The 27,474-nt window shown below is 35.6% G+C and overlaps 1 protein-coding gene across 6 annotated transcripts in view; it reads right to left on the bottom strand.

Annotated features, from left to right (window-relative positions):
* DENND4A (DENN domain containing 4A) overlaps nucleotides 1-27,474 on the bottom strand; it is a 131,863-nt gene that overhangs the window by 53,480 nt on the left and 50,909 nt on the right. For all 6 annotated transcript variants that reach the window (XM_043555122.1, XM_043555126.1, XM_043555123.1 and 3 more), the window contains exons 5-14: nucleotides 24,237-24,306; nucleotides 23,514-23,683; nucleotides 22,201-22,442; nucleotides 19,648-19,714; nucleotides 18,211-18,269; nucleotides 15,937-16,081; nucleotides 15,470-15,645; nucleotides 11,532-11,632; nucleotides 6,350-6,568; nucleotides 4,562-4,707 (exon numbers count right to left, since the gene is read on the bottom strand). In XM_043555122.1, coding sequence (XP_043411057.1) covers nucleotides 4,562-4,707; nucleotides 6,350-6,568; nucleotides 11,532-11,632; nucleotides 15,470-15,645; nucleotides 15,937-16,081; nucleotides 18,211-18,269; nucleotides 19,648-19,714; nucleotides 22,201-22,442; nucleotides 23,514-23,683; nucleotides 24,237-24,306 — 1,395 coding nt within the window. The remainder of the gene's footprint in view (nucleotides 1-4,561; nucleotides 4,708-6,349; nucleotides 6,569-11,531; nucleotides 11,633-15,469; nucleotides 15,646-15,936; nucleotides 16,082-18,210; nucleotides 18,270-19,647; nucleotides 19,715-22,200; nucleotides 22,443-23,513; nucleotides 23,684-24,236; nucleotides 24,307-27,474) is intronic.

Genomic DNA, 27,474 nt, shown 5'->3' with positions numbered 1-27,474 from the left:
GACATATTTGGTACTTATTTAACAATTAGTAAAGGACATTTTCATGTCAAACTCAGAAATGAGACAATTTCTGGGGCGCCTGTGTGGGTCAATCAGTTAAGCGTCCAACTTCAGCTCAGGTCATTATCTCATGGTTCGTGGGTTCGAGCCCTGCGTAGGGGTCTGTGCTGACAGCTCAGATCCTGGATCCTGCTTCGAATTCTGTGTCTCTCTCTCTCTGCCCCTCACCCGCTCACACACTCTCTCTCTCTCTCAAAAATAAATAAACATTAAAAAAAATTAAAAAACAAAAAGAACTGAGGCAATTTCTGAATGTGAGGATGAGTTGTATTTTGGCTGTTGTGCTCCCTCCCCTCAAAAATCACTGATTTTCACAATCCTAAAATTTGTATGGAACCAGAAAAGACCCCAAATAGCCAAAGTAACGTTGAAAAAGAAAACCAAAGCTGGAGGCATCACAATCCCAGACTCTAGCCTGAACTACAAAGCTGTAATCATCAAGACAATAGGGTATTGGCACAAAAACAGACACAAAGACCAATGGAATAGAATAGGAAACCCGGAAATGGACCCATAAACGTATGACCAATCTTTAACAAAGCAGGAAAGAGTATCCAATGGAAAAGACAGTCGCTTTAGCAGATGGTGCTGAGAGAACTGGACAGCAACATTCTCTTACACCGTACACAAAAATAAACTCAAAGTGGATGAAAGACCTAAATGTGAGACAAGGAACCATCAAAGCCCTAGAAGAGAAAGCAGGCAACAACCTCTTTGACTTCAGCCCAGCAACTTCTTACTCGACATGTCTCTAAAGGCAAGGGAAATAAAAGCAAAAATAAACTATTGGGACCTCATCAAGATAAAAAGCTTCTGCACAGTGAAGGAACCAATCGACAAAACTAAAAGGCAACTGACAAAATGGGAGAAAATAGGGTTAGTACCCAAAATCTATAAAGAACTTACCAAACTCAACACCCGAAAAACAAATAATCCAGTGAACAAATGGGCAGATGACATGAATAGAAACTTTTCCAAAGAAGACATCCAGATGGTCAACAGACATGAAAAGATGCCTGACATTGCTCATCATCAGGGAAATACAAATCAAAACCACAATGAGATACCACCTCATGCCAGTCAGAGTGGCTAAAATTAAGAACTCAGGAAACAACAGAGGGGCCTGGGTGGCGCAGTCGGTTGAGCGTCTGACTTCAGCCAGGTCACGATCTCGCGGTCCGTGAGTTCGAGCCCCGCGTCAGGCTCTGGGCTGATGGCTCAGAGCCTGGAGCCTGTTTCCGATTCTGTGTCTCCCTCTCTCTCTGCCCCTCCCCCGTTCATGCTCTGTCTCTCTCTGTCCCAAAAATAAATAAAAACGTTGAAAAAAAATAAAAAAAAAAAAAAAGAACTCAGGAAACAACAGATGTTGTTTCTCTTGTTGGTGGGAATGCAAACTGGTGCAGCCACTTTGGAAAACAGTGTGCAGGTTCCTCAAAAAATTAAAAATAGAATTACTCTATGACCCAGCAATAGCACTACTAGGAATTTATCCAAAGGATAAAGGAGTGCTGATTCACAGGGGCATATGTACCCCAATGTTTACAGCAGCACTTTCAACAATAGCCAAATTATGGAAAGAGCCCAAATGTCCATCAACTGATGAATGGATAAAGAAGATATGGTATATACATACAATGGTATACTACTTGGCAATGAGAAAGAATGAAAACTTGCCATTTGCAACAATGTGGATGGAACTGGAGGGTATTATGCTAAGTGAAATAAGTCAGTCAGAGAAGACAAATATTACATGTTTTCACTCATATGTAGAATTTGAGAAACTTAACAGAAGACCATGGGGGAAGGGAAAGGGAAAAAATAGTTTCAAACAGAGAAGTAGGCAAACCATAAGAGACAAATACAGAAAACAAAGTGAGGGACAATCGGGGTGGGGGGGTGGAATGGGTGATGGGCATTGAGGAGGGCACTTGTTGGGATGAGCACTGGGTGCTGTAGGTAAGCAATGAATCATGGGAATCTAGTCCTGAAGCCAAGAGCACACTGTATTCACTGTATATTAGCTAACTTGACAATAAATTATATTTAAAAAATAATCAATCACATTTTCTTTAAGTCACATAAATTTGAACGTGATGGACTTCTTTAAAAAACCTTACAAGCATAACTTGTTGACTAAATACATGACAAAACTTTGCTTTCCTCCTTTTTTCTATGGTCATGGGCATAAAATCATGAACACTGTATGCATATATACTCACAAATATACAGGAGTTTCAAGTACAATAACTTTTCAAGTGCATATAATGTTTTCCCTTTCATCGTCTGAGAGTAAATTGCTGGCCTGATGACCCAACACCCTTCAATACTTTAGTGTGTACTTCCTACAAACAATGACAGTCTGCTATCTAACCATAATACAACAAATTGTGGAAACCAACATGTTATACTACTACCACTGTCTAATCCTCAAACTACCTCCAAGCTTTACTGATTATGTTAATGATGGTATGCCAAGAGCATCCAGTTCTGAATGATGAGCCTTGTATTTGCTTGTCAAGACTCTTTAGTTTCCTTCACTTTTGAGCAGTGTCTTAATTTTTCCTTTATTTTCTTAACCCTGAAAATTTGTGGATCACAGAAGGGGTATTTTGAGGGATGTCACTTAATTTGGGTTTGTCTCATACTTCCTTGAGATTCTACAGGTCATGCATCCTTGGCAGAAATATCACAGAGTTGATGTTGTATTCTCACCGTGGCCTATTATAGGCATATGATGTTGATTTGTTTCCCTACTTGTAATGTTCACTTTGATGACTACATAAAAGTGGTGTCTGCCAGGCTTTCTGTTCCACTATAAAATTCCTCTTGCCCATTTTGTAATTAATACGTATTTTGTGCAGAGATACTTTGAAACGAAAATCCTGTTTCTCATTAGACTCTTAGTACCTGTGTAAACTCATAGTTTCCTATTTTATTCAATGGGTTATAATCTGTTACTTAGATTTGATGTTCAAATTGTCTCAGATATAGCCAGTGGGGGTTCCTTCAAGCTGGCTTATCTTTGTGTGTGTGTGTGTGTGTGTGTGTGTGTGTGTGTGTTGTTGTTGTTGTTGTTGTTGTTGTTGTTGTTTTAAAAAACATGTCTCCATTATTCTTGGAGCAATTCCTTATGTTCTAGCACAAGCTACTTCAGGGCTCATCCTGTACTTTCCTTGCCCTAGGCCCAATTATTCTCCAAGGAGTCCTAATTCCTTTTAGTGGAGAATGGGCGTTAGAAGCCAAATTCTGTTCATTAGGTGTACTCACCACCATTGGGGTATGGCTGCTTCCAGATTCTCTAGGTGTACAGAGCTAGGGAATATATGTATGTACACACACAGACATACATACTTACATCTGTACTTATTTCTATATTTGTCTATACATACTGAAAACCAATGATATATCAAACCTCTTACTCCACTCTAATAACACAGGGTTCATTCTGTTTTTCTCCTTTTCTGTATTTGTAAGTCCCTTCTCTGACAGTGAGTAACTTCATTATCTTTAATATATTTATTTGATCCACTCCTCTTTACATTCTCCCATTTCCACCACCACCCCTCTCCACACATACGACTTCTTCATCCTAATTTGGCCTCAACAGCTACTTCCAGACCTACCCTCTGTCCCCACCAAGCTGGCATCTTCCTCATCTAGATCAAACTTTGATACTCCATTTGCTGCCCCTACCCTGTGGGGACACTCTCCTCACCTTGCTCAGCCTCTGATACTCCATGCTGTTTTGGCATGGATACTCTTCTCATCTTGTTTATTCTGATCCTCTGCAGCTGTCTGTCCCCCAGCCTGGGCACTCTTTTTATCCTGCTCATCCTCTGATTCTCCATGCTAGGTCACCCCTTACATAGATGCTGTCTTCACCTGGCTTGGGCTCCAACACCCAATGCTAGTCTGTTCCTCCTTCCTCACCCCATTCAGGTTTCAACACCCCACTCTAGATCACTGTTCCCCAACCTCCTCTATGTTCAGCATAGATAACCACCTTATGATATTAGGACTGAAGGGGAAGAGAAGGTTTCATACACGAATTTAAAATAGAATTAATTCACTTAATTTATGCTATAAACTCACTTCCAAATTGTAGAAGAATTCAAGTGATATATTCATTATGCACTACACCTACTCTCAGCATGTGGCAAGGTACAATAAGGAGAGGTGAAAACTACAGATGCTCAAGTTGGAGGTGCACAGACTTGGACAGAACTCCCATAGTCTGTAAGTGGGCAGGCAAAGTTATAGACCTGGTTGCTAAAATAAGACTCATGATCCAGTAAAATCCTGCAAGGTACTCCTAAGAGTTTGTGGTTTATAATATCTAGCAGTCCAAACAAAACTTTAATAATATAAAGAGTCAATGATGAAATGAAATGAACTTAGATTCTGTCAAGCGCTGATAAAAGTTAAATAGAAACTATAACTCATAACATGTAAAACAATCACACAAAATAAGTCAGGGCACCGTAGACATACTCTTACTTACTTTATCTACACAGTCATCAAAAAATGCCAGGCTTGCATCTTTGTCACTGACAAAAGAACATTCCTCGATGAAGCGAATGAACATTTGTGTTTTGGTCATCATGTTATAGAATTTTTGATGTGATCGGTCCCGGCTTCTTAAGAAAGCTGTTCAACATAAATTCATAATGTCACAAAATATAGGATCATTCAAAGATTCATAGAATTTTAAGCCAGAAGGAACTTGATTAACCATGTCATCTGTACTTCCTCAACCTACCATTTTGCAGAAGAAGAAACTAAGACCCCTGGGGAAGTGACCTGACAAAGACAGCAATACAAAAGGAACTTGAACCCAGATCTTTCAAATCTTCACCCAGACTTGTCTCTGTTGTCCTCTCATTACCTTGTGGATTATATATAAAATTGTAAATGTGAAAGCATTTTTAAAGAGCAACAGTTACAACCTCTCTAGTGTTTGATTATGTCTGTGCCTTACTGAAACAGAGGAAAAGTTTATTTCCTGATTTTGCACTCCACACTGCTTACTATGATCAGTTACACTACACTTGGGCCTTCTTTTGGGCCCATAAATTCAAACTATTTCCAAATGTTCTCTCTGTCTAAAACTTTCTACTTTTCTTTTGCCTGGCTAATTTGTATTCATCCTTGACATTATGGCTCAGAGATAAATTCCTCAGAAGGGTTTTCTGTGATCTGAAGTTGTGAAATAAAGTGTTCATTAATATTATTTTTTTAATGTTTGTTTTTATTATTTTTGAGAGAGAGAAAGAGAGAGAGAGAGAGAGAGACAGACAGACAGAGTACAAGCTGGGGAGGAGCAGAGAGAGAGGAAGATACAGAACCCGAAGTGGGCTCCAGGCTCTGAGATGTCAGCACAGAGCCCCAAGCAGGGCTGCAACTCATGAATAGTGAGATCATGACCTGAGCCGAAGTCAGATGCTCAACTGACTGAGCCACCCGGGTGCCCCTCATTCATACTATTTTCAAATTGCTTATCTTTTTTTTTTTTTAAGTTTTATTTATTTAAGTAATCTCTACACCTCATGTGGGGCTTGAACTCCTGACCCTGAGATCAAGAGTCACATACTCCTCTGACTGAACCAGTCAGGTGCCCTTCAAATTGCTTATCTTCTTGACTATAAGCTCACTGGGAGAAGTGACCATGTCTCTCTCTCTCTCTCTCTCTCTCTCTCTTATGACCGTGTATCTTTTGCATGCCACTATATACCTAGCATTTAGAGGAACTCAATATATGCTTATTAAATGAATTTCTCTTCCAAATGTTATATACTACAAAAGAAAATAAATCTGTATTTTGACACAAATTGCACTCAGGGGCTCTCCAACTTCTTTTGTTTCAGGGCACAAACAGAAAGAAAGGAATATTTATAAAGTGTAATGAAGTAAAATGAATGAGGCTGTGCATGCTTGGGGGTGACCATCCCAGAGGCTCCTCTGAGTGTTCAACATTGCCCAGCTGCTCTGAAAACTAAAACTATCAATATCCTAACACATCTGTGGCACAAAAGAGTGAAGCAGTACATGGTTACAAAGCTCTGTGCTTTTCAAATAGTTTCTTTGACATATTTTGTTAATGGGATTATTTCTAATTTGTCTGAGAAATAACTAGCTGTGTGGAAATGGATTACCAACAAAATTGGTAGATTCACATACTTCAAAAATACCTATGTATTTTGATAAACATGAGCTACTAACACAGAAAAACTGTATCATCATAAGGTTAAACTCAGTGATATGAAAGCTATAAAAGTGTACAATTGCTCACCTTGCAAGGCAAAAAGAGAGGACGCATCTGTGGCTGTCTCAGATGGGGCTTGTGTTATTGGTCTTAAGTATGATCTATAGCCTTTTAAAATAGAGGCCATGAAACACAAAAATGCCTCTTGGATTTCCAAATCTATCATGTGCAACCTCTTTCCAGAATTAAAATCATAGTCATTCATTGCTAAGTCCATTAGTCCATCGTCTCTTGGTCTCTGCTGCACTGTGAAAAAATACAGGGTGAAGGTTTTCTCCAAACTATTGAAACCAATGTTAATAATGGTATCAATATAAATCTGTTCTATATGTATGTCAAGTCACGCTGTACACCTTAAGTTTATACAGTCCTGTATGTTAATTACATTTCAAAAAAATTGAAAGAAATAAGTTATTGTTTTCAAAAGGGCTCCAGCTACTTAACTCTTTGTTTACATAACTTCATAATATGTAAACCCCAGCAAAGCTTGCTACATCATTTGTTAGCCTCTGCTGAGTTCGTTTCAACCAAAGTAAATATAAAATTATTCCTGTTTGTCTGACTACCATAAAAAAAAATCATGTTCTGAAGTAACTATATATAAATTAATAAGAGAAAATCATAGCAACCATATCAACAGGAAACAGGGTTAAATGCATTAGTTCTACCCTCTCCCCCTTTTAAAAAAATGTAAGTGCCGACAGGAAAAACACACATGGATTAAAATGTGAAAAACAGCTCTTCCTTTTCCTGAACAACTCAACACTAAAGCCATTAGGTAGTAAAAGAATAAACTCAAGTAAAAGAGGCCTGCTAGATGCCACCTTAATCAAGTGTACAAAGTGAACACCTTCATCAATAATGGGACAAATCAAAGTAGTTCACGATCTGATAAGGATGCTAGGAAAGGAACATAGTGTCATTTCTGTGATATTCCTGCCAAAACTGTATGACCTATATTTACCATGTGGACACTCAAGACAAACCCACATCATGGACCATTCTATGATAGCAAATACCATCTTCAAAAGTATCAAAAAAAAAAAAAAAAAGAAGGAGAAATCGAAGAAGTGTTTGCAGAAAAGGAGACTAAAGAGACTTGAAACTAAAGACATCTGATTTGGAAATGGATTATTTTGCTATAAAGAACATTATTATAATAAAACTTGAATCTGGTCTGCAGGTAAAGATGGCAGAAATGCTCACTGGTAATTTCCTGATTTTCATCGTTAGGTAGTGGTGGAGGAAAATGTATTTTTGGGTAGGAAATATATTCCATTTGGAGGTGATGGGGGATCTATTCTCAAAGATCAGGGAACATGTTTGTGATTGTTCCAAAATTTAAAAACTTTTCAAAATACGAGGAACAATAAATCATCTTACAAAGTTTTTTCTGGAGTTCTTATTGTAGAAAAAAGTAACAGTACTAGAAAGAACATGGGCCTTTATACAGAAGATCTAGATTTTAATCCTAGCTTCATCTGTGTTAACTGTATAATCTCTGACAAGCTATTTAACCTCCCTCAATTTATCTTCAGAGTTATAAAGATAAAAAATATACGTGGAAGTGTTCTGAAGCTATAAAGTGTTACACAATCCTCAACTATCAGTATTGCTTAAAAGTTTATAATTTTCATCTTTAAGGTTCTGCCCTTCAACAGCTGGACAGGCTATTTCACAGATTTTAATATTTTAAATATTGCTACAAAAGCTGCTGGACTTCTCAGCTATTTATAAGAAGTGTATGCCTTGTTAGAAAGCAGTTAACTAGTCAGCTTAAATAAAATTCTATACATAATTTATTTGCCACCTAAGATGACATGCTGCTCTATTTCATGTCACTGTTTTCCTATTCCAGTACTTATGAGACACTTCCAGATTCTCTGCTTGCTGTAAGGTTTACTTGGGAAACACTGTCGTCTTCCATGTCTATTTCCAACTCTATGGTCACTTTGAACCCTCAAGGATATAGGCCCCTTCCGCTGTCTATATTTCACCTAATACATAAAAGAGAACCTCAAATACTGCTATACCATTACTGACCATTTTTTAAACAGTAAGTATTAAATCATGGACCCTGAATGGGCCATTGTTCTAAAAATACCAAGAGATTAAGTATATGAAGGTTTAATTCTTCTTATCGATAATTCTGGATCACTGTCAAGGTATTCTTATATAAGCTTTTTACTGAAACATTCTATATCCCAATCAATTTTCATTTTGATTAATTTCCTAATGCATTTGGTAGGCTTCTATTTTCAAATTATTTGAGGTTAGGACGGCATTAAGATCCACTGAAGGTGAAAGCTTAAAACCCAGCTCTCACCCCACTAAAATCATCAGCACTTTCTAATTTAAACCATCTGTCTTAAATTTTCAAAATTAAACTTCTATTCTCTGTATGAAGAGAATGTTATACGAGAGGAAACCCTTATTTTTTAATTATTATTATTATTCATTTATTTAATTTACATCTAAGTTAGTTAGCATATAGTCCAACAATGATTTCAGGAGTAGATTCCTTAATGCCCCTTACCCATTAAGCCCATCCCCCCTCCCACGACCCCTCCAGTAACCCTCTGTTTGTTCTCCATGTTTAAGAGTCTCTTATGTCCATCCCCCTCCCTGTTTTTATATTATTTTTGCTTCCCTTCCCTTATGTTCATCTGTTTTGTCCCTTAAAGTCCTCACATGAGTGAAGTCATATGGTATTTGTCTTTCTCTGACTAATTTCACTTAGCATAATACCCTCTAGTTCCGTCCACATAGTTGCAAATGGTAAGATTTCATTCTTTTTGATTGCTGAATGATATTCCATTGTATATATGTACCACATCTTCTTTGTCCATTCATCCATCAATGGACATTTGGGCTCTTTCCATACTTTGGCTATTGTTGATAGTGCTGCTATAAACATTAGGGGGTGTGTGTTCCTTCGAAACAGCACACCTGTATCCCGTGGATAAATGCCTAGTAGTGCAATTGCTGGGTCGTAGGGTAGTTCTATTTTTAGTTTTTTGAGGAACTTCCATACTGTTTTCCAGAGTGGCTGCACCAGCTTGCCATTCCCACCAATAATGCAAAACAGATCCTCTCTCTCTGCATCCTGGCCAACATCTGTTGTTGCCTGAGTTGTTCATGTTAGCCATTCTGACAGGTGTGAGGCGGTATCTCCTTGTGGTTTTGATTTACATTTCCCTGATGATGAGTGATGTGGAGCATTTTTTCATGTGCTGGTTGGCCATCTGGATGTCTTCTCTGGAGAAGTGTCTATTCATGTCTTTTGCCCATTTCTTCACTGGATTATTTGTTTTTTGGGTGTTGAGTTTGATAAGTTCTTTATAGATTTTGGATACTAACCCTTTATCTGATATGTTGTTTGCAACTATCTTCTGCCATTCCATGGGTTGCCTTTTAGTTTTGCTGATTGTTTCCTTCGCTGTGCAGAAGCTTTTTATTTTGATGAGGTCCCAGTAGTTCATTTTTCTTTTGTTTCCCTTGCCTCTGGAGACGTGTTGAGTAAGAAGTTTCTGTGGCCAAGATCAAAGAGGTTTTTGCCTGCTTTCTCCTGGAGGATTTTGATGGCTTCCTGTCTTAATGTTTCGGTCTTTCATCCCTTCTGAGTTTATTTTTGTGTATGGTGTAAGAAAGTGGTCCAGGTTCATTCTTCTGCATGTCACTGTCCAGTTTTCCCAGCACCACTTGCTGAAGAGACTGTCTTTATTCTATTGGATATTCTTTCCTGCTTTGTCAAAGACTAGTTGGCCATATGTTTGTGGGTCCATTTCTGGGTTCTCTATTCTGTTCCATTGATCTGAGTGTCTGTTTGTGTCAGTACCATACTGTCTTGACGAATACAGCTTTAAAATACAGCTTGAAGTCCACGACGGTGATGCCTCCTGCTTTGGTTTTCTTTTTCAAGATTGCTTTGGCTATTCAGGGTCTTTTCTGGTCCCATACAAATTTTAGGACTGTTTGTTCTAGCTCTGTGAAGAATGCTGGTGTTGTTTTGATAGGGATTGCATTGACTCTGTAGATTGCTTTGGGTAGTATTGACACTTTAACAATATTTGTTCTTCCTACCCAGGAGCATGGAATGTTTTTCCATTTTTTTGTGTGTCTTTTTCAATTTCTTTCATAAACTTTCTATAGTTTTCAGTGTATAGATTTTTCACCTCTTTGGTTAGATTTATTCCTATTTTATGGTTTTTGGTGTGATTGTAAATGGGACTGATTTCTTGATTTCTCTTTCTATTGTTTCATTGTTGGTGTATGGGAATGCAACTGATTTCTGTGCATTGATTTTATATCCTGCAACTTTGCTGAATTCATGGATCAGTCCTAGCAGGTTTTTTTTTGGTGGAATCTTTTGGGGTTCCATATAGAGCATCATGTCATCTGTAAATAGTGAAAGTTTGACCTCCTCCTGGCCGATTTGGATGCCTTTTCTTTGTGTTGTCTGATTGCTAAGGCTAAGACTTCCAATACTATGTTGAGTTAACAGTGGCGAGAGTGGACATCCCTGTCTTGTTTCTGATCCTAGGGGGAAAGCTCTCAGTTTTCCCCATTGAGGATGATATTAGCATTGGGTCTTTCATATATGGCTTTTATGATCTTGAGGTATGATCCTTCTATCCCTAATTTCTTAATGGTTTTTATTAAGAAAGGATGCTCTATTTTGTCAAATGCTTTCTCTGTATCTATTGAAAGGATCATGTGGTTCTTGTCCTTTCTTTTATTGATGTGATGAATCACATTGATTGTTTTGCAGATACTGAACCAGCCCTGCATCCCAGGTATAAATCTCACTTGGTCATGGTGAATAATTTTTTTAATGTATTGTTGGATCTGGTTGGCTAATATCTTGTTGAGGATTTTTGTATCCATGTTCATCAGGGAAGGAAACCCTTATTTTTTCCACGGTATTTCAGTAATGGTAAAAGTAAGGAAAACAATTACCTCAACCTCTTTTTCAATTTTACTATTCTAAAATGGCTCTATGAACATGTAGCAGATATAAAATAAAATATAATAAATTTTATAAATCTATTCAGCTTCTAACAAAGTTTGCTTTAGTGTTCATTTTCCCTTAAGATTATAAAAACATTTCCCTTAGATAAAATAAACAGTATTCTTTCCCTAGCAAGGCAAAGTAACTGGAGTCCTTTCTCAGATTAAATTACTTCCTTTAATTAAGTTATACACTTACATTTTGCCAGCTGCTGGTGCAAATTATTCAGTGTGTTCATCAGATTTTTACATGGTTTCTTTGGAAGTATCTTCCAGGCTACATTTTTCTTGTCACCAGTTCTGAGATTAAATGACAACAACAATGTATTTGTTAGATTTTTTTTTTTTTGCTATATATATAAAAGGTAAAAGAAAACATATATTGAATAAAAAGTAAAATACATACATACAAAATGTATGTACATATATACAAAAATAAAATATTATAATAAGAGAAAAATACTACAAGGATAAACTGGGATGCAGAATATTTAAAAATTAACTTACACAAGAGTAGACCCTTATACAAATATAGCGCAAAAAAATTATAATTATGTTGGTACTGGGTAAATTCTACTTGCAGTGGAACCATGCTAATCACTACAAACTTAATATGGTGGTCATTACTCTCAAACCCCATTTAAGAGTCTTTAGACACCTCAATACTGAGAAAATTCTAGCAACAGGAGGTTTTTTTCTTATAGACTCTGACTCTAAGAACAAGCACTGTGGAAAACTTGCACTTGTAAAGACAAAATGAACTGAGGATCCAGAAAGCTTATCAAAATACTGCGGTATATTTAAGTATTTAGTTTCTTAGTTTCCTAAAAGTGGAAGTAAAATTTGCTTTCGTTTCTTTCAGAAAATAACTAATCCATGATATTAAATTATTTGAGCAAAGGATAATCCTCCAAAGTACTTTTATAACTATAAAAGAGGATATCTGCTTGAAAGTGCTAGCTTTGTTTCTACAACAAACTCCCATAATCTCTTTTATTAAAATTATTAGGACACAGTTGTTCTTCCAACCACACGTGCAGTAAGAAAAGAGCATGGTGATAAAATACCATAAACCTTTTGGACTTCACTATAGCTTTTTTGATTCCATTCTTTACTTATTAAATCTTTCTTTGTACTTCAGAAGCCATATATATATATTTTTAGAAAACTTGAAAAATGTAGAGAAAAAGGAGAAGAAAACTGAATCACTCATGTATTAACCACCAAAAACAACACAGCACACGTGTGTAGTGGAAGTTGAATTTATTTTTCTGTTCCCTGTACTTCCCACAGAACAAAAATGGCAAAATCATCACCTTGGAAACCAAACAAAGAAAAAGGAGTGGATGGGAAAGCTTAGGCTAAAAAGAACCACTGTCTTGGAATCTACCCTATCTTTCCACAAATGAGGATAAAAATACAGATAGATGGAACAGGGCCACTGCAGATGTCCCACTGCGAAGGTTTTATTTTATAATGTGACCGGGAGCACGGAATCCTGCATTACAGTGAGAAGACAATGTAGAACACTTTTTACATTATTTTCTGGATAAAACTTTGCAACACAGCACTCCCACTGTACTTTATCATTCACTGTGTGCAAGCTGGCCTTTAAAACTAAATTATGAGCAACTTCAGAGAAAGAAGTGTACTTAAGTGTACACTTAAGTGTACTTAAGAGAAAGAAGTACACCAAGTTGCCCTTTTATTTCCAGTGCCTCTCAAAAAAGGGTGCTGAAGATAGATGAACAGAATCTTGGTGTCCATTCATTACACCTAATTACTGTTATTTACTCATGTTTTTATTCATGGTGATTCCCAAAATAACCAATAATCGGTGGCAGAGGAATTAGTTTTAAACCTGGATGGTGAGGGTTCCAAAATCTAGCGGGCAGTAGATGCTATGTGCCCCTTCTGATAAATTACTTAAAAATCTAAGCTTTGGGGGTGACTGGCTGGCTCAGTGGAGTGTGTCACTCTTACTCTTGGGGTTGTGAGTTCGAGCCCCATGTTGGATGTGGTGATTACTTAAAAATAAAATCCAGAAATTCTGGATAAAGGAAACTAGAAAGCTGTTAGTTCACCTGCTTCGTCCTTCCATACATTTGGAAGGGTGATAATATCAAGAAGGAATACTACTAATGAGTGCCAACAACTCATGTTTTCTTTGATTCTTTAACTCACTAGCGATCAAAAGAAAAAGATAAAATAAAAAATTATTTTAACAAACCGGAAGGAAAGTATAAAAAGAGGGAAAATGTAATTTATTACCATAATAAATACAGTATATACCAATTCACCACCCTGAATTTCAATTTTTAAAAATACTATGTCATTGGGGTTGCCTGGGTGGCCCAGTTGGTTAAGCGTCCGACTCTTGGTTTTGGCTCAGGTCACGACCTCATGATTCATGAGTTCGAGCCCTGTGTAGGGTTCTATGCTCAGTGCAGAACCTGCCTGGGATTCTCCATCTCCCTCTCTCTCTGCCCCTACCCTCCTCATACTCTCCCTAAAAATAAAAAAAAATAAATTAAAAAAAATTATGTCATGTAACATCAACAACTGGCCAAAAAAAGGATAATACTTTAATATCTAAAGAATTAAATATTCCTGGTAATGAGTGAAATGTTCCTGATAAAGAATATTAGACTCTATCAATCCCATATATAAAATGGCTTTTATGCACAAAGTACATCCCATATTTACTTGGTTAGGCATTCTCTGAAAAAAAGCTTTTTGACAGCATATATACTTTATAATAGAAAAGTATTCAGGGTGCCTGGCTGGCTCAGTAGGTTAGGTGTTCGACTTCAGCTCAGGTCATGATCTCACGGATTCTGAGTTGGAGCCCTGCATTGTACTCTCTGTTGTCAGCGCAGAGCCTGCTTGGGATCCTCTGTCCTGCTCTCTCTCTGCTCTTCCCCTGTACACTTGCGCACAGGCATTCTCTCTCTCTCGAATGTAAACCTTAAAAGAAGTATTTTTTTGCTGTAATATATTATCATTTTATATTATTTTTATATTATCTATTTAATAGAACACCATCTTTTCTAATGGTTTAGGCACTTGAGGTTTTGACATACGTGACAAGACTAGAATTAATGTAAGGTTAGAGAATTCAATCAAAACGCTTTAATATGAAACACGCTTAGTAAAAATGGAGAAGAACCTATTGCACATATACATATTTAAGTTGTAAAAGGTGTATTAGCTTTGGGGCTTTACTAACAGACTAACTTGTAGTTATTGTAAGTATGTCCTATGAATGCAGTGTGTTCAGTGCATCAATTTCCTTTTCCCTGAATAGCATAAGTATGATTCAACTGAAAATAAGGGATATGAGCGAACAACTGAATTATAAAAAAACTATGAAAATATAGCTCCAGTAGCTACAACTTAAATATTATTCCAATAAAAAGAGAGGAAAACTTATAAAACCCTTATATTCTAAAAGTATAAAGGTGATAAAATCATTTATAACTTAAAAGTTATTTAATTTTTTTTGAAGTACCTGTGTACTAATAGTATTACACAAGACTAGAAACAGAATTGGAATACTATACCAAGGTATAGTATTCCGATTCAATTTGTGATTTCACCTGTACTCATCTAGAAAATGGTAAATAAATTTTTGTTTTGTTTTTTTAATGGTTATTTATTTTTGAGATAGAGAATGCTAGCGGGGGAGGGACAGAAAGGAAGGGGGACAGAGGATCCTAAGTGGGCTCTGCACTGACATCAGTGAGCCCACTGCAGGGCTTGAACTCACAAAAATGTGAGATCATGATCTGAGCCAAAGTCAGACACTCAAATGACTGAGCCACCCAGGCGCCCCTAAAGTTTTCTGTTTCTAACCTCCATTTCCCTTCTGCTAAATTTCTACATAAGATTATAATGTTTCTTAAATATTTAAAGATCTGAGGATTAAAGGTATAATTTCTTTACAGTACAAGCTCTCTAATACCCTAAATCCATTCCATTGGAGAATAGAACGGGTTGATTCAAAGATGGTATAATTCCAAAACAAAAACAATACAGCTCAAAAGAATTCTAATTCGCATTCATAAAATATACAATTACATACATATAATACGAAGTTGTAAATTACTGAGTAGAGAATCACTAAAATGTACTTACTGAGAAATGGTGTTGGTGTCTAGGTCAACACAACTGACATCTGGTGGAGGGTCATAGAGATCAAAGTATCTTGAATCAATTCCTACTATGAATGGACATGGTGCACTCAAGACATCTGCTAAAGCCAGTGGGCAGAGAGGAACATATGGGCATGGCCAGTGGAAAGGGAAAATCATCTTGGATAAACAAAAGACAGGAGAATATTTAGCTGTTTGGCATTGAAGCATAATTTATCAGCACACACAAAAAACTGTATTTAAATATTCATACCTAAAGCCTAACACTTGATAACCAGTGAAATAATTACAACTAATATGAAGTGTCAGAAAATTAAAATTGTTTTCACAACATAAAAATTCATTACTCTCTGAATTTTAGTTAGGCTTTTAAAAAGTAGCTTTAAATTAGATGAATCAATTATGCTTAAAATGAAACTGACTGCCAATGACAAAACCTGTAATACTCACAGACACTAATGCTTCTGTCACACTAGTAAGCACGGAAGGGCGTAGGGAATGGATGAGAATCTTATGTTCTGTTACTGCAAACACAAGTAGTGTCACAGCATTTTCAGGGCCTAAATTTTGAAGTAGTGTTGAAAACTTGCCACCACTGTCAATCCAAACAAAAACATATAATTAAAAATATATATATTCAAATATCTCATTATCCAAACTAATGAAACAAGGTCATGATTGGGTTAGGATTATATTATATATTCAACTTTAGACGTGATTGCTGTCCTTATGTGTGGAAAACACTAGAAATCTACTATGAAAACAATGAAGTTTTCTGAGGTTTCAAAATCATCAGACTTTTCTACAGTGTATTCAATATGGAAAAATGAAAAGTCATTCTTTTTTTCAGAAAAAGATCTGCTGGGTAGATAATGTCCAAATAAAGGACTCAATCTATAGAGGGATGCTTTGGTTGAAAGCAAATTTTTTAATGAAATTTTTGTTAAATGGCTCACCTTTCATTGTTAATTGTCAGAGAAAATATATGACTTACAGGCCCACCTCCCTTAAGGCAAGCACATACATTCAGATTTGGATTTACAAATAGATTATCTTTACTATTGTAATGAAAAGAGTAATATGAAATTGAGAGGTACGAAGTGATGGTATATACATACAAAGCAAATTTATAACCCAAACTGAGACATTCTGTGTGGTAACAAAATACTGGACTAAGTAATTCAGTAAGCCAATCAGTATGTTGTCTATATAATTGGCTAAATAATTGGCTTCACCAAATTAACTTTTTTATTTTTATTTTTGTATTAAAAAACTTTTTAAATGTTTATTTATTTTTGAGACAGAAAGAGACAGAGTGAGAGTGGGGGAGGGCAGAGAGAAAGAGAGAGAGGGATTACTGTCAGCACAGAGCCCAATGCGGGGCTTGAACTCACAAATCTAAGATCATGACCTGAGCTGAAGTTGACGCTTAACCGACTGAGCCACCCAGGCGCCACTTAACTTTTTTTAAAATAAAGCAAAACTAGTAACAATTCTCTTGGAGAAAGGAAAACACATCCACAGAAAACTTGTGCACGTTGGTAGCAGCATTATTCATTGTAGGCAAAAGTAGAAACAACCCAAATGTCCCTCAACTAATGAATGAATAAATAAAAAGTGGTCTATCCATACAACAGAATATTTGTTGGAAACAGAATGGAACAAAATATGATAACACTGATGAACTTCAGAAACATTATAATAAGTGAAAGAAGCCACACACAAAAGGCTACATATTATATAATTCCATTTATGTGAAATCTCCAGAATAGGCAAATCCGTAGAGACAGAAAGTTAATCAGTGGTTGCCTTAGGCTGGCGAGGTGTGTTTGTGCACACACACGTGTGTGTGTGCATGTGTGTATTTGCGTGAGTAGAAATGGGAGAAATTCTTTTTAGAGTGATGTAAATGTTGTTTATAGTGATCTCCATATATCTCTATTCACAGAGTGAATATAACCATTGAATTGTACAATTTAACTGGGTGAATTGTACAGTATGTGAATTATATCAATAAAGCTGTTACCAAAATAAAAAAAAAAGGCCTCTTGGGTAATTTAGGATCTTTTTATACATAGTCACAGTCAGTATTTCTAGTTTATTTTTCACTCAAACAAAGGTTAAGAAAACACTGGTTGCTCTGGACTGAGACCTAGTGATGAAATAATCTGCAATTCTTACAAAATTAATGTCAAAGATGGCAGCTGGTCTCCCTCAGGTATGTGCTACAAAATAACTTAATTATATTGTAATGATTTCTCTGCTAGAAAATTACACTGCTAATTAAATTTCAAGAACTGATACTTTAGAAAAAAATTATTTCATAATTTCTTGGAACTTTTAAGGGATGAAATACATTATTTTATTCCATGGTTAGTATTTATGAGTACCATTTTATTAGGGGGTTAAATTTAAAATTAATTACGTTTGAATGTTCTTCAGAGGGTATTTAAAGTTAAAAACCATTGTTTTCATAATCTATATACACATATACTTATTTATGCAATAATAAGTACTTGATAATAAATGGATACACAAAATACCAAACTATTGTAAAGGTTTTTCTTTTTTCTTTAAGTAAAAGGAATTTAGATAACAAACAATTAAATGAGAAGTCTTTCCATCAACATTTGCAATTTCTCCTAGGAAAGAGAAAATATTTGAATGTCACTTTAGCTCGCACTAGATTTAGAGAAACATAAATAGAAAGGAAATTCTACTTGCCTTAGTGGAAGAGGTGAAGAAACAGGTTGACTGAGAATCAGATTATCATGTGGTGATAACTGGAAGAAGATTTACAATAAAGTGTTTGAAACATAAAGATGAGCTTTAAAACACCACTTTCTGGTAAAAAAAAAAACACTTTTTTGGCTAATGCTGACATCCATCAAGTTTCAACATAACCATTAACCTGTATAGGAACTGTTTATATCACTTAATAAGATCTTGAAAAGTACATCCTAACCACTGACCTAACTACTAACTTCCCCTACTCTGAATTCTCTTTTCTCCTGTTCCTCAATGTTCCCCTAATGTCATTTTAACAAAATTTTATTGGGAGACTAAATTATTCATTTAGTACCACAGAGTCAGGGCTAGTAAACCTATATGGTCTCCAGGGCAAATCCACAGGCCATCTGTGTTTATAAATAAAGTTTTATTGGAACACTAGCCATGATCATTCGTTTAGGAATTATCTATAGCTGCTTTTGTGCAATAAGAGCTGAGTAGTTTTGACAGAGACAGGATGGCCTATAAAGACTAAAATATGTACTGTTAGGTCCTCAAAAGAAAAACTTACCAACATATATATATGTGTGTGTGTGTATATCCTGGCACTAAATATCAAGAAGAGAGGGAGGATATGTGGATATACAGACTGATTATAAAGATTACAAAAATGACTTTTTTTCTAGACATTTTATCTGTATCAATATAATAATGCAATTATTTTTATCTACATTTTCAAATTTATGCACATTTCCACAAATTTGTAAATACCTATTTGCCAAATACTTCTAATTTTGAATGACACCGCACTCCCATTAAGGGTTGTGATAAATACAGTAAGGCACATATAGTGATAACACATAAAAATATTTTCTTTATATAAATCACTTTGTAAATGGTGACTAAATAAGCAGATATCGACTATAAACAAGAAATGTAAACAAAAGAGAAAAGATAGTCAATTGGGAAAAGAGATAGGGAAAAAAATTATTCATTTTGAACTTCTCCATCACAAAGATATGAACACTTCTCCCTGCATAATATATGAAAGCACACCACTTTTTCTTCTACTTATTCTAAAAAAAAAAGAAAAAAATATGTACACACACACACACACACACACCTTGGGGAATAAATGCCAAAGACACAAACTTTCAATTACCTATAACAAATTTAGGGAAAGAAGTCCCTTTTGGTGTGTTCAAAATGTCTACTGTTGTCTACTTTAACTCTTCAACCTTTTACCTAAGGGGAAACATTAGATGTCTGTCTGGGAGACAATTAATAAAACAATAAGGGCCCAAATTCCAACATGAACTACCATCTGGTTCTCATTTGATCTTTTCCTCCATTTAAAATTGTTATTCTTATGGTACGTTTTGACAGGGCTAATAATCATTTAATAAGGCACTTACATCAAGAAAATCTTACCTGAACTAAAATCCGCGGCCTCTGAGGAGATGGAAAAGGAACTTTATGCATAAAATGAGAAATATGCCTTAAAAACAAACAGACAAAAACCCAATTGATTCCAAAGTGAACACCATATACTATAAAGGTCAGCATGTCACCACAAGTCCAAGTTGAGTCAAATGCTCTGTGTACTTATAATTTCGAAATCCCTGGTGCTACAAAAACAAGTGAACAAACTCCAAAAATCATTTGTCCCATTAAAGTTGCTTCTACCTAACTCCAGTGGCTTTTCATATGAATAGTTCCTCAGGTTCAACAATGTTTGTGTTATCAACATCTCAAAAGCCAGTTTAACTTTTACCTCTTCCTCAGTAGATAATATACAACATATTATGTGGACAGTGATCAAAGAACTTAATGATTGTTTTGTTGTTGTCACAGAATGCCATTTTTCCTTGAAATAACAATTGATAAAGTTATCCAATGTTAGGTATTCAGCAAATTTTTTCTATATAAAAATGAATAAGGTGAGCCTATTGCTTCAAGAAAAATAACTCATAAGAGCTCCTGGCTGGCTCAGACAGTGAAGCGTTATGACTCTGAATCTTGGGGTTGTGAATTCAAGACTCACATTTGGTGCAGAGATTGCTTAAAAATGAAATCTTTAGGGAAGCCTAGGTGGCTCAGTCAGTTATAAGCATGTGACTTCAGCTTAGGTCATGATCTCACAGTTTGTGAGCTTGAGCCCTGCATTGGGCTCTGTGCTGACAGCTCAGAGCCTGGAGCCTGCTTCAGATTCTGTGTCTCCCTCTCTCTCTGTCCCTCCCTTGCTTTCACTCTGTCTCTCTAAGAAATAAAATGAAAACATTAAAAAAATTTTTTAAAAATGAAATCTTTAAAAAAAAGAAAAAGAACTCATAGTATTATTGCCAGTAATTCAATTCAATTCTAATTCAATAAATAAAATTTTAAGTGAAAATCTAATTTTGCCACCATGTACTTGATAACTTCTTGATACTGAAAAAATTTTTCTGATGAAATTGGTGGTTCTATTAACAAATGAAATTTATCTATGTTAAACACCATGAACTGGTATTTCCAAATGACCAACGTATGATGCTACAAAACCATGCATGTGTAAAAGTTCCACTTAGAGTGAGAAAAATCAATAGATTTTAATGTAACAGAAAAAGTCCATTACTAAGGCTTTAGATTACACACTGTAAATAACCTATAACAAACTTCACTTGTCAAATTTGGGGCAGTGTCAAAGCAGAAATTCCACACAATTTTCTGAAAAGGCTATTCGAATACTCTCCCTTTTCCTACCTACATACCTGTGTGAGGCCAGGTTTTTTTCATATACTTTTACCCAAACAACATATTGCAACAGATTGAATGCAGAGGCATCCATGAGAACCTAGCTGTGTTCAATTAAGCCAGACATTAGAGATTTGCAAAAATGTAAAAAATGACCCTTCTCACTAATTTTTTAAAAAGAGTTATTTTAAAAAAATACTTGTTAACATGTAATTATTTTAAAATGTAAATATTTTCTCTACTTTAATTTCTATTGTAGCAATTATTGGCAGATATAACACATAAAAAAAGTTCTTCAGGGGTGCTCATTTTTTAAGAGTATAAAAGGGTCCTGACACCAAAAAAAAAAATTTGCTAACTACTAGAGCAAAATACTGAGATGAGAGTGAAAAAGAGTAATATTGTACACTGAATGTTCTTATGATAATTCTATCACTTCCCAACAATCACTGAACAACTTCTTAACAATACGAAAGAGGTGGGGCACATGGTTGGCTCAGTCAGTTAAGCGTCTGACTTCAGTTCAGGTCATGATCTCATGGTTTGTGAGTTTGAGCCCTGCATAGGGCTCTCTGCTGTCAGGGCAGAGCCTGCTTCAGATCCTTAGTCTCCATCTCTCTGCCCCTCTCCTGCTCTTTCTCTCTCTCCCTCCCTCTCAAAAATAAACATTTAAAAAAAAAATACAAAAGAGTTTAAGTGACAGATGGTATAGAATAATCAAATAGGCATGAAGATATTTGGATTTCATTTGCAACAGATCTTATTGCATAAAACATTATTCACTTTTAGTGATTTTAAGGTAAATCACTGAATTTTTACAAAGAATAAAGAATGCATTTATCTAATTTTTTCTTTAAGTTCATGATGTCTAAAAGTAGTAGGGAATATTTTTAAAAGTTCATGATAAACCCAAATAATTTGGAAAGTAAGAATTCCAAAACCAGCAAAAACAAACAAACAAAAAACAAACAAACAAAACAAAACAAAACAAACCAGTTAGGATCTCCAAACTTCACAAGAGCATCAAAAAATGAAATATTCATTTCATTCTGTTAGAGATATATTTAAAATAATGTGGCTGTAAAAGTATAATAGAGAAATATTACCTAATTGAAATAACCAAATTCTTTTTTTCAAATAACTCTTGAGAAATCTAGTTTCCATATAAAATTTACTGAATTACCAGTTCAAATATACCACACATAATGGAATTATCTGCTAAATTTTGAACCAAGAAGGATTCTGACTTACTTCTCAATTGGAAGGACATGAGGTCCAGAGATAGAATAACGATACAGAAAAGTCAGAAACTTCCTGAATGCGTCAAAAAAAGGCCAGTGAGAAAGAAGACAGATGCATTTATTAGTGTGAATTGTTTTGGAACTATCAGATTTCCCATCTGCTGATGATGCTAAACCCAAGAGAAGTCTCTGTTTTTCTGTGAGATTTTCCTCAGAGTATGGTTCATAAAACTGAATAGCAGCACCATAGACCTGGAAAACAAGAAATATATTTAATAAATACACCTTATATCATTTATTCAAATCATATCATTAAATATTTAATGGAGGAGCCATTACGAGCTAGGCCATTAAAAGCCTTTTAGATGCCCATGAGCCAGGCAAGGTGCCAGGTAGCAGGAACACAGTGGTGAACAAACATCTCTCTTGGTTTCTCGGAGTATGTTTAAAAAAATAAAAAATAAAAAAACAGAAAACACTACACAGTGCTACTCTCACATCTCATTATTGAAAAAAAGATGTTTCAATTAAATCGAGTTTGTTTTCTGAAGAGTGAAAGCAATTGAATCAATATTCTCTATAACAAAATGACTGAAAATTATTATTTAGTAGACAATGGGACAGAATTTTAGACAAGGAAATATATATTCCAACTTCAGGCAATTCACTAAATTTCTCTGGACCTCAATTTCCCAATCTATAAAATGAGGATGTTAGACTAAATGATTTCCAAGGTCTTTTCCAACTATCATACTCTATGATTCTGAATAGCTTTGCATATATAATAATGTCTTTTGTATTACTCTCAAAGCATCTGGTTGACACAAAATGAAGCAATGAAAGATCATCATTTGATGATGAAAAAAAAAATCTTTTACCATATTCACAAAAAAGCACTGGGGTGTATGGGACAGAATGAAATTTCTCTTTTCCTTTATCTCTGAATATAGTTATTTTAACCAAGTGGAAGAGGTAGGTGTAATAGATTCAATTTAACCAGTTTTTTTTTTTTCCTACTGTTCCTTACATTATATAAAACTTAAGACCTGAAAATGTACAAGAGGGGCACTTGGGTGGCTCAGTCGGTTAAGCGTACGACTCTTGGTTTTGGCTCAGGTCACGATCTCTCAGTTTTCTGAGTATGAGCCCCGCATCAGGCTCTGTGCTGGCAGTATGGAGCCTGCTTGGGATTTTCTCTCTCTCTCTCCCTCTGCCTCTTCCCTACCCATGCTGTCTCTGTCTCTCTCAAAATAAATAAACTTAAAAAAAAAAAAAAAGAAAACGTACAAGAAATTTGTCAACAGTTGTTAAAACACACAGTACCTTTTCAGCTGAGGCTCCAGTTAACACAAATGTAGAAAAAACAGGGAGAGGGTATTTGCTATTTGGTGGCCAACATTCAATAGTTGCACCCATTGGTAAACAAAATAGGGGAACAGATTCTGGGAGTGAGAAAGACTCATAATCTTCTTGAGGATATCTACAAATTAGACCTATAAAAACAATAATAAATATGAGGTCATCATCTCTTGAATTCAGGTACTCAAAATCTGAATGATGCTAAAATGTTTTATAACTACTTAACATTATATTACATACATGTTCATCAAATAGCTCTGAATGCTTCAGTAGAATACATCCAGATTTTTATCTTCAAACATTATAACTATTCATAATAACTAATTAATATTTATCAAGCTTCATCCATGAAGGCTAAGTAAGACAAACAAGAAAAGATTATCCTAAAGAAACATACACAGGTACAAACACAATCCTAAAACTTTAGTTTGTGGTCATACTACCTTGAAGCAAGTGAAAAACTTGTTTTTTGAAATTTTCAACACGGTTACCCATCTTCTTTTAAAATCAATCTTCCATTGAGTATCCAATAAATTTAAGGATGAGACAAAACAGAAGAAGAAAAAAACCCATGGGTTGTGGTGCCAGTCCTGACACTAATACATTATAAGATTTCTTTTTCCTTAAATTTTACTAGCCTTCATAATACATGTATATATTAAGTATTCCATGAAAAATTATACTTACCAGCTTTGTAAGATATAGTGTTAGTCTTTGCCACTGATTTTTTATAACATAAGTACACTGCTGATCCCCACTGAATCAAAAAAAAAAAAAAAGGAAATATCATTTAACTTTAAAAGGTAGTAACTTAATAAAATGGACTCTTTGATATCTCCAGTACATATTATCTAAGATGTAGTAACAGATTTCTGTTAGGTATTTTCAGTTGGTTATTTTGTCATCATTTTATCAGAGTTTTTGCCCACTTTTCTTTCAGAAGTAATATTTCATGTTTTTTTCCCCACTGTAACAGCAATAACATGAGGAAAATTTGACTGTTTAAAATAATTAAGTCGTGACAATTTAGATTTTATTCCAACTCCAAACTTTGGGCAGAACTGATTAAGAAATATCTAGGGGCGCCTGGGTGGTTTAGTCGGTTGAGCGTCCGACTTCGGCTCAGGTCATGATCTCACAGTCTGTGAGTTCGAGCCCCGTGTCAGGCTCTGTGCTGACAGCTCAGCACAGATTCTATGCCTCCCTCTCTCTCTGACCCTCCCCCGTTCATGCTCTGTTTCTGTCTCAAAAATAAATAAACATTAAAAAAAAAAAAAAAAGAAATATCTACCCATGGGTATACCTTCCTTCAGATTCCACAGCCTCTTTCTATAGCTCTTTATACCAAAACTTAAGAGTTATAATTTCCTATATCTGTTTCCGTGTTTCCCATTCTCTCCTGAATCCATTCCCAATCAGGTTTTAATCGCACCATTCCTTAAAAGAACAATTTAACAACTTTAATGATGCCAAATTTAACAGTTGATTCCTATACTACATCTTCTCCAACCTCTCAGCAGATCTGGACAGCACTAATGACTCCCAAAACATGTTCTCGCCTTTTGAGGCATCACATTCTCCTGGTGCCTTCCCACCAAACCTCTGGCTACTCCTCAGTCTCCTCCTCCCTTTTTCCCTGATCATTAAATGTGATCTCTTCTTTCCTTTTCTTTCTGTGAATGATCTCATACATTTAGTCCCATCATTTTGTAGAACAGCTACTCCCAAAGGAGTCTCAAATTTCTAGTCCCAGCTGCAACAGAGATGGGGAAGACTGTGGATAAAGCAGACTTGGGGGTTGGGGGTGAAGAAAAGGAGTTCAGTTTTAGACATAAGTTTGAAACATCTATTAGACATCCAAGTGAAGTGTCAAATAGAGCTCAAGTGAGGTCTGAAATGAAGATGTGACTTGGGAGATTTGCTACTTGACATTAGATGATGACAGATACATGCACAGACACTCCCTTACCTCCTCTGGGCTCAACTCCAAACAACACTTCATCAGAGAGCCCTTCCTTCATCACCTTATATGCAATAACAATCTTCCCTCTACCCTGTCCCGTCTTCCCTATCATCCCATCTTGCTTTCTTCTTCCTCCACAGCACTTACTACCACTTGGCATATTGCATATTGTCTTACTTATCAGTGCAAAGCCCAAAACGGGGCTCAATCCTATGACCCTGGGATTATGATCTGAGTCAAAATTGAGTTGAGCCGAATGAGGTTTAAACCTACTGAGCCACCCAGGGACCCCAGGATTTTATTTTTAAGTAATCTCTACACCCAACTTGGGGTTCAAACTCACCACCCTTAGATCAAGAGTCACATGCTCTACTGACTGAGCCAGCCAGGCACTCTATAAGTTAAACATTTAAAGCATTTCCAGAACAATGGTTCCTCTTTTTGCTGAACCTTGTGTGTGAAAAACTTCAGCAAACCTTCTTTTAGTTTTGATATCTGTGGTTCTTTTCCTCCAGAGTCCCATAACTTTTACTGTATCTCCAAGTCCTTGTTTTTTATTTTTGAATATTCCTTTTGTTTTCTGCCATATTCAAGTGGTCATATAGTTCCCTTCTTATCATCACAAAGGTTATCATTGAGGGTTTTTTGTTATCTTGAAAAACTGGTTTATTGGGAATTGGAGTTGGGACTTATCAATAGAAAGTCTTATTTATACATTTGTACACATCTCAGAAACTAAAAGCCTAGTTCGTCTACATTCATAATATCCACTTGACTTTTATACATCCATTCTTTTGATGCAAAAATACTAAACCGTTTATAAAAACAAAATGCCAACACGGTAATGAGGATAATTTAATGTCGTGAGCACAATTTAACATACCGGTCTGCTGGAGACACATGAAAAATATTTAGGAAAGCAAGAAAAATTTTTAGATGAAGAGTCAACATATTGCATCATTGTTCATAATAGATCCTCCCCGCAAAAGGGAAACAATCCAAGTGTCTATCAGTAGGTGAATGATTAAAATAAACTGTGGTTCATTTATTAATGAAATACTTTCCACTGGTTCAGATGAAGAAATAAAATCTGTATCAACTTTACTAATTTTCAAAAACATATTAATGAGTTAAAAAAAGCAAATCACAGAAGAATATATTCAGTATATTACCATTTATGTTAAATTTAAAAGTACACAAAGTAATAATATATATTTATAGATGTATAGTATAAAGTAATAATATATATTTATAGATGTATAGTACAAAGTTTTTAAATACATGTGAATGAAATGCACTAGCTTCAGGCTAGTTGTTAACTCTGGAGGACAGAAAAGGATGGAAGATGAGGCTTTGGCTAAACCTGTAAATTTTTTTTTTTTTTTTTTTTTTTTTTTTACAAATTAAAACATTTGAAGCAAATATGTTAAATTGTATACAATTTGTTAAATATAGGGGATGAGCACAGGGTGTTATAGTAGTCTCTTTTTAAAATTCCTTTTTAATGGCTATTTATTTTTGAAAGAGAGATAGAGCACGTCAGGTGGTGGGGGGTGCGGTGGGCAGAGAATCCCAAGCAGGCTCTGTGCTAACAGCAGCAAGCCCGACGCAGGGCTCGAACTCATAAACCGTAAGATCATGACCTGGGCTGAAGTCAGACACTAAACTGACTGAGGCACCCAGGCACCCTATTATAGTAGTCTCTTAATTACTAGAAACATATCTTAAAGTTGGGGCACCTGGGTGGCTCAGGTGGTTGGGTGACTGACTCTTGATTTCAGCTCAGGTCATGATCTCACAGTTCGTGAGACTGAGCATGGCATCAGGCTCTGTGCTGACAGCATGGAACCTGCTTAGCCTCCCTCTGCCCCTCCCCTCTGCTTGTACTTGCTCTCTCTATATAAAAAATAAAGATAGTAATAATAAAATCAAATAAATGTTTAACTTATAAATTCAGTACCC

The sequence above is a fragment of the Prionailurus bengalensis genome, chromosome B3 (genome assembly GCF_016509475.1).
Source record: "Prionailurus bengalensis isolate Pbe53 chromosome B3, Fcat_Pben_1.1_paternal_pri, whole genome shotgun sequence".
Taxonomy (NCBI): Eukaryota; Metazoa; Chordata; class Mammalia; order Carnivora; family Felidae; genus Prionailurus; species Prionailurus bengalensis.
Note: the sequence above shows the minus strand (reverse complement) of the source record. Positions and strands in the feature narration are given on the sequence as shown.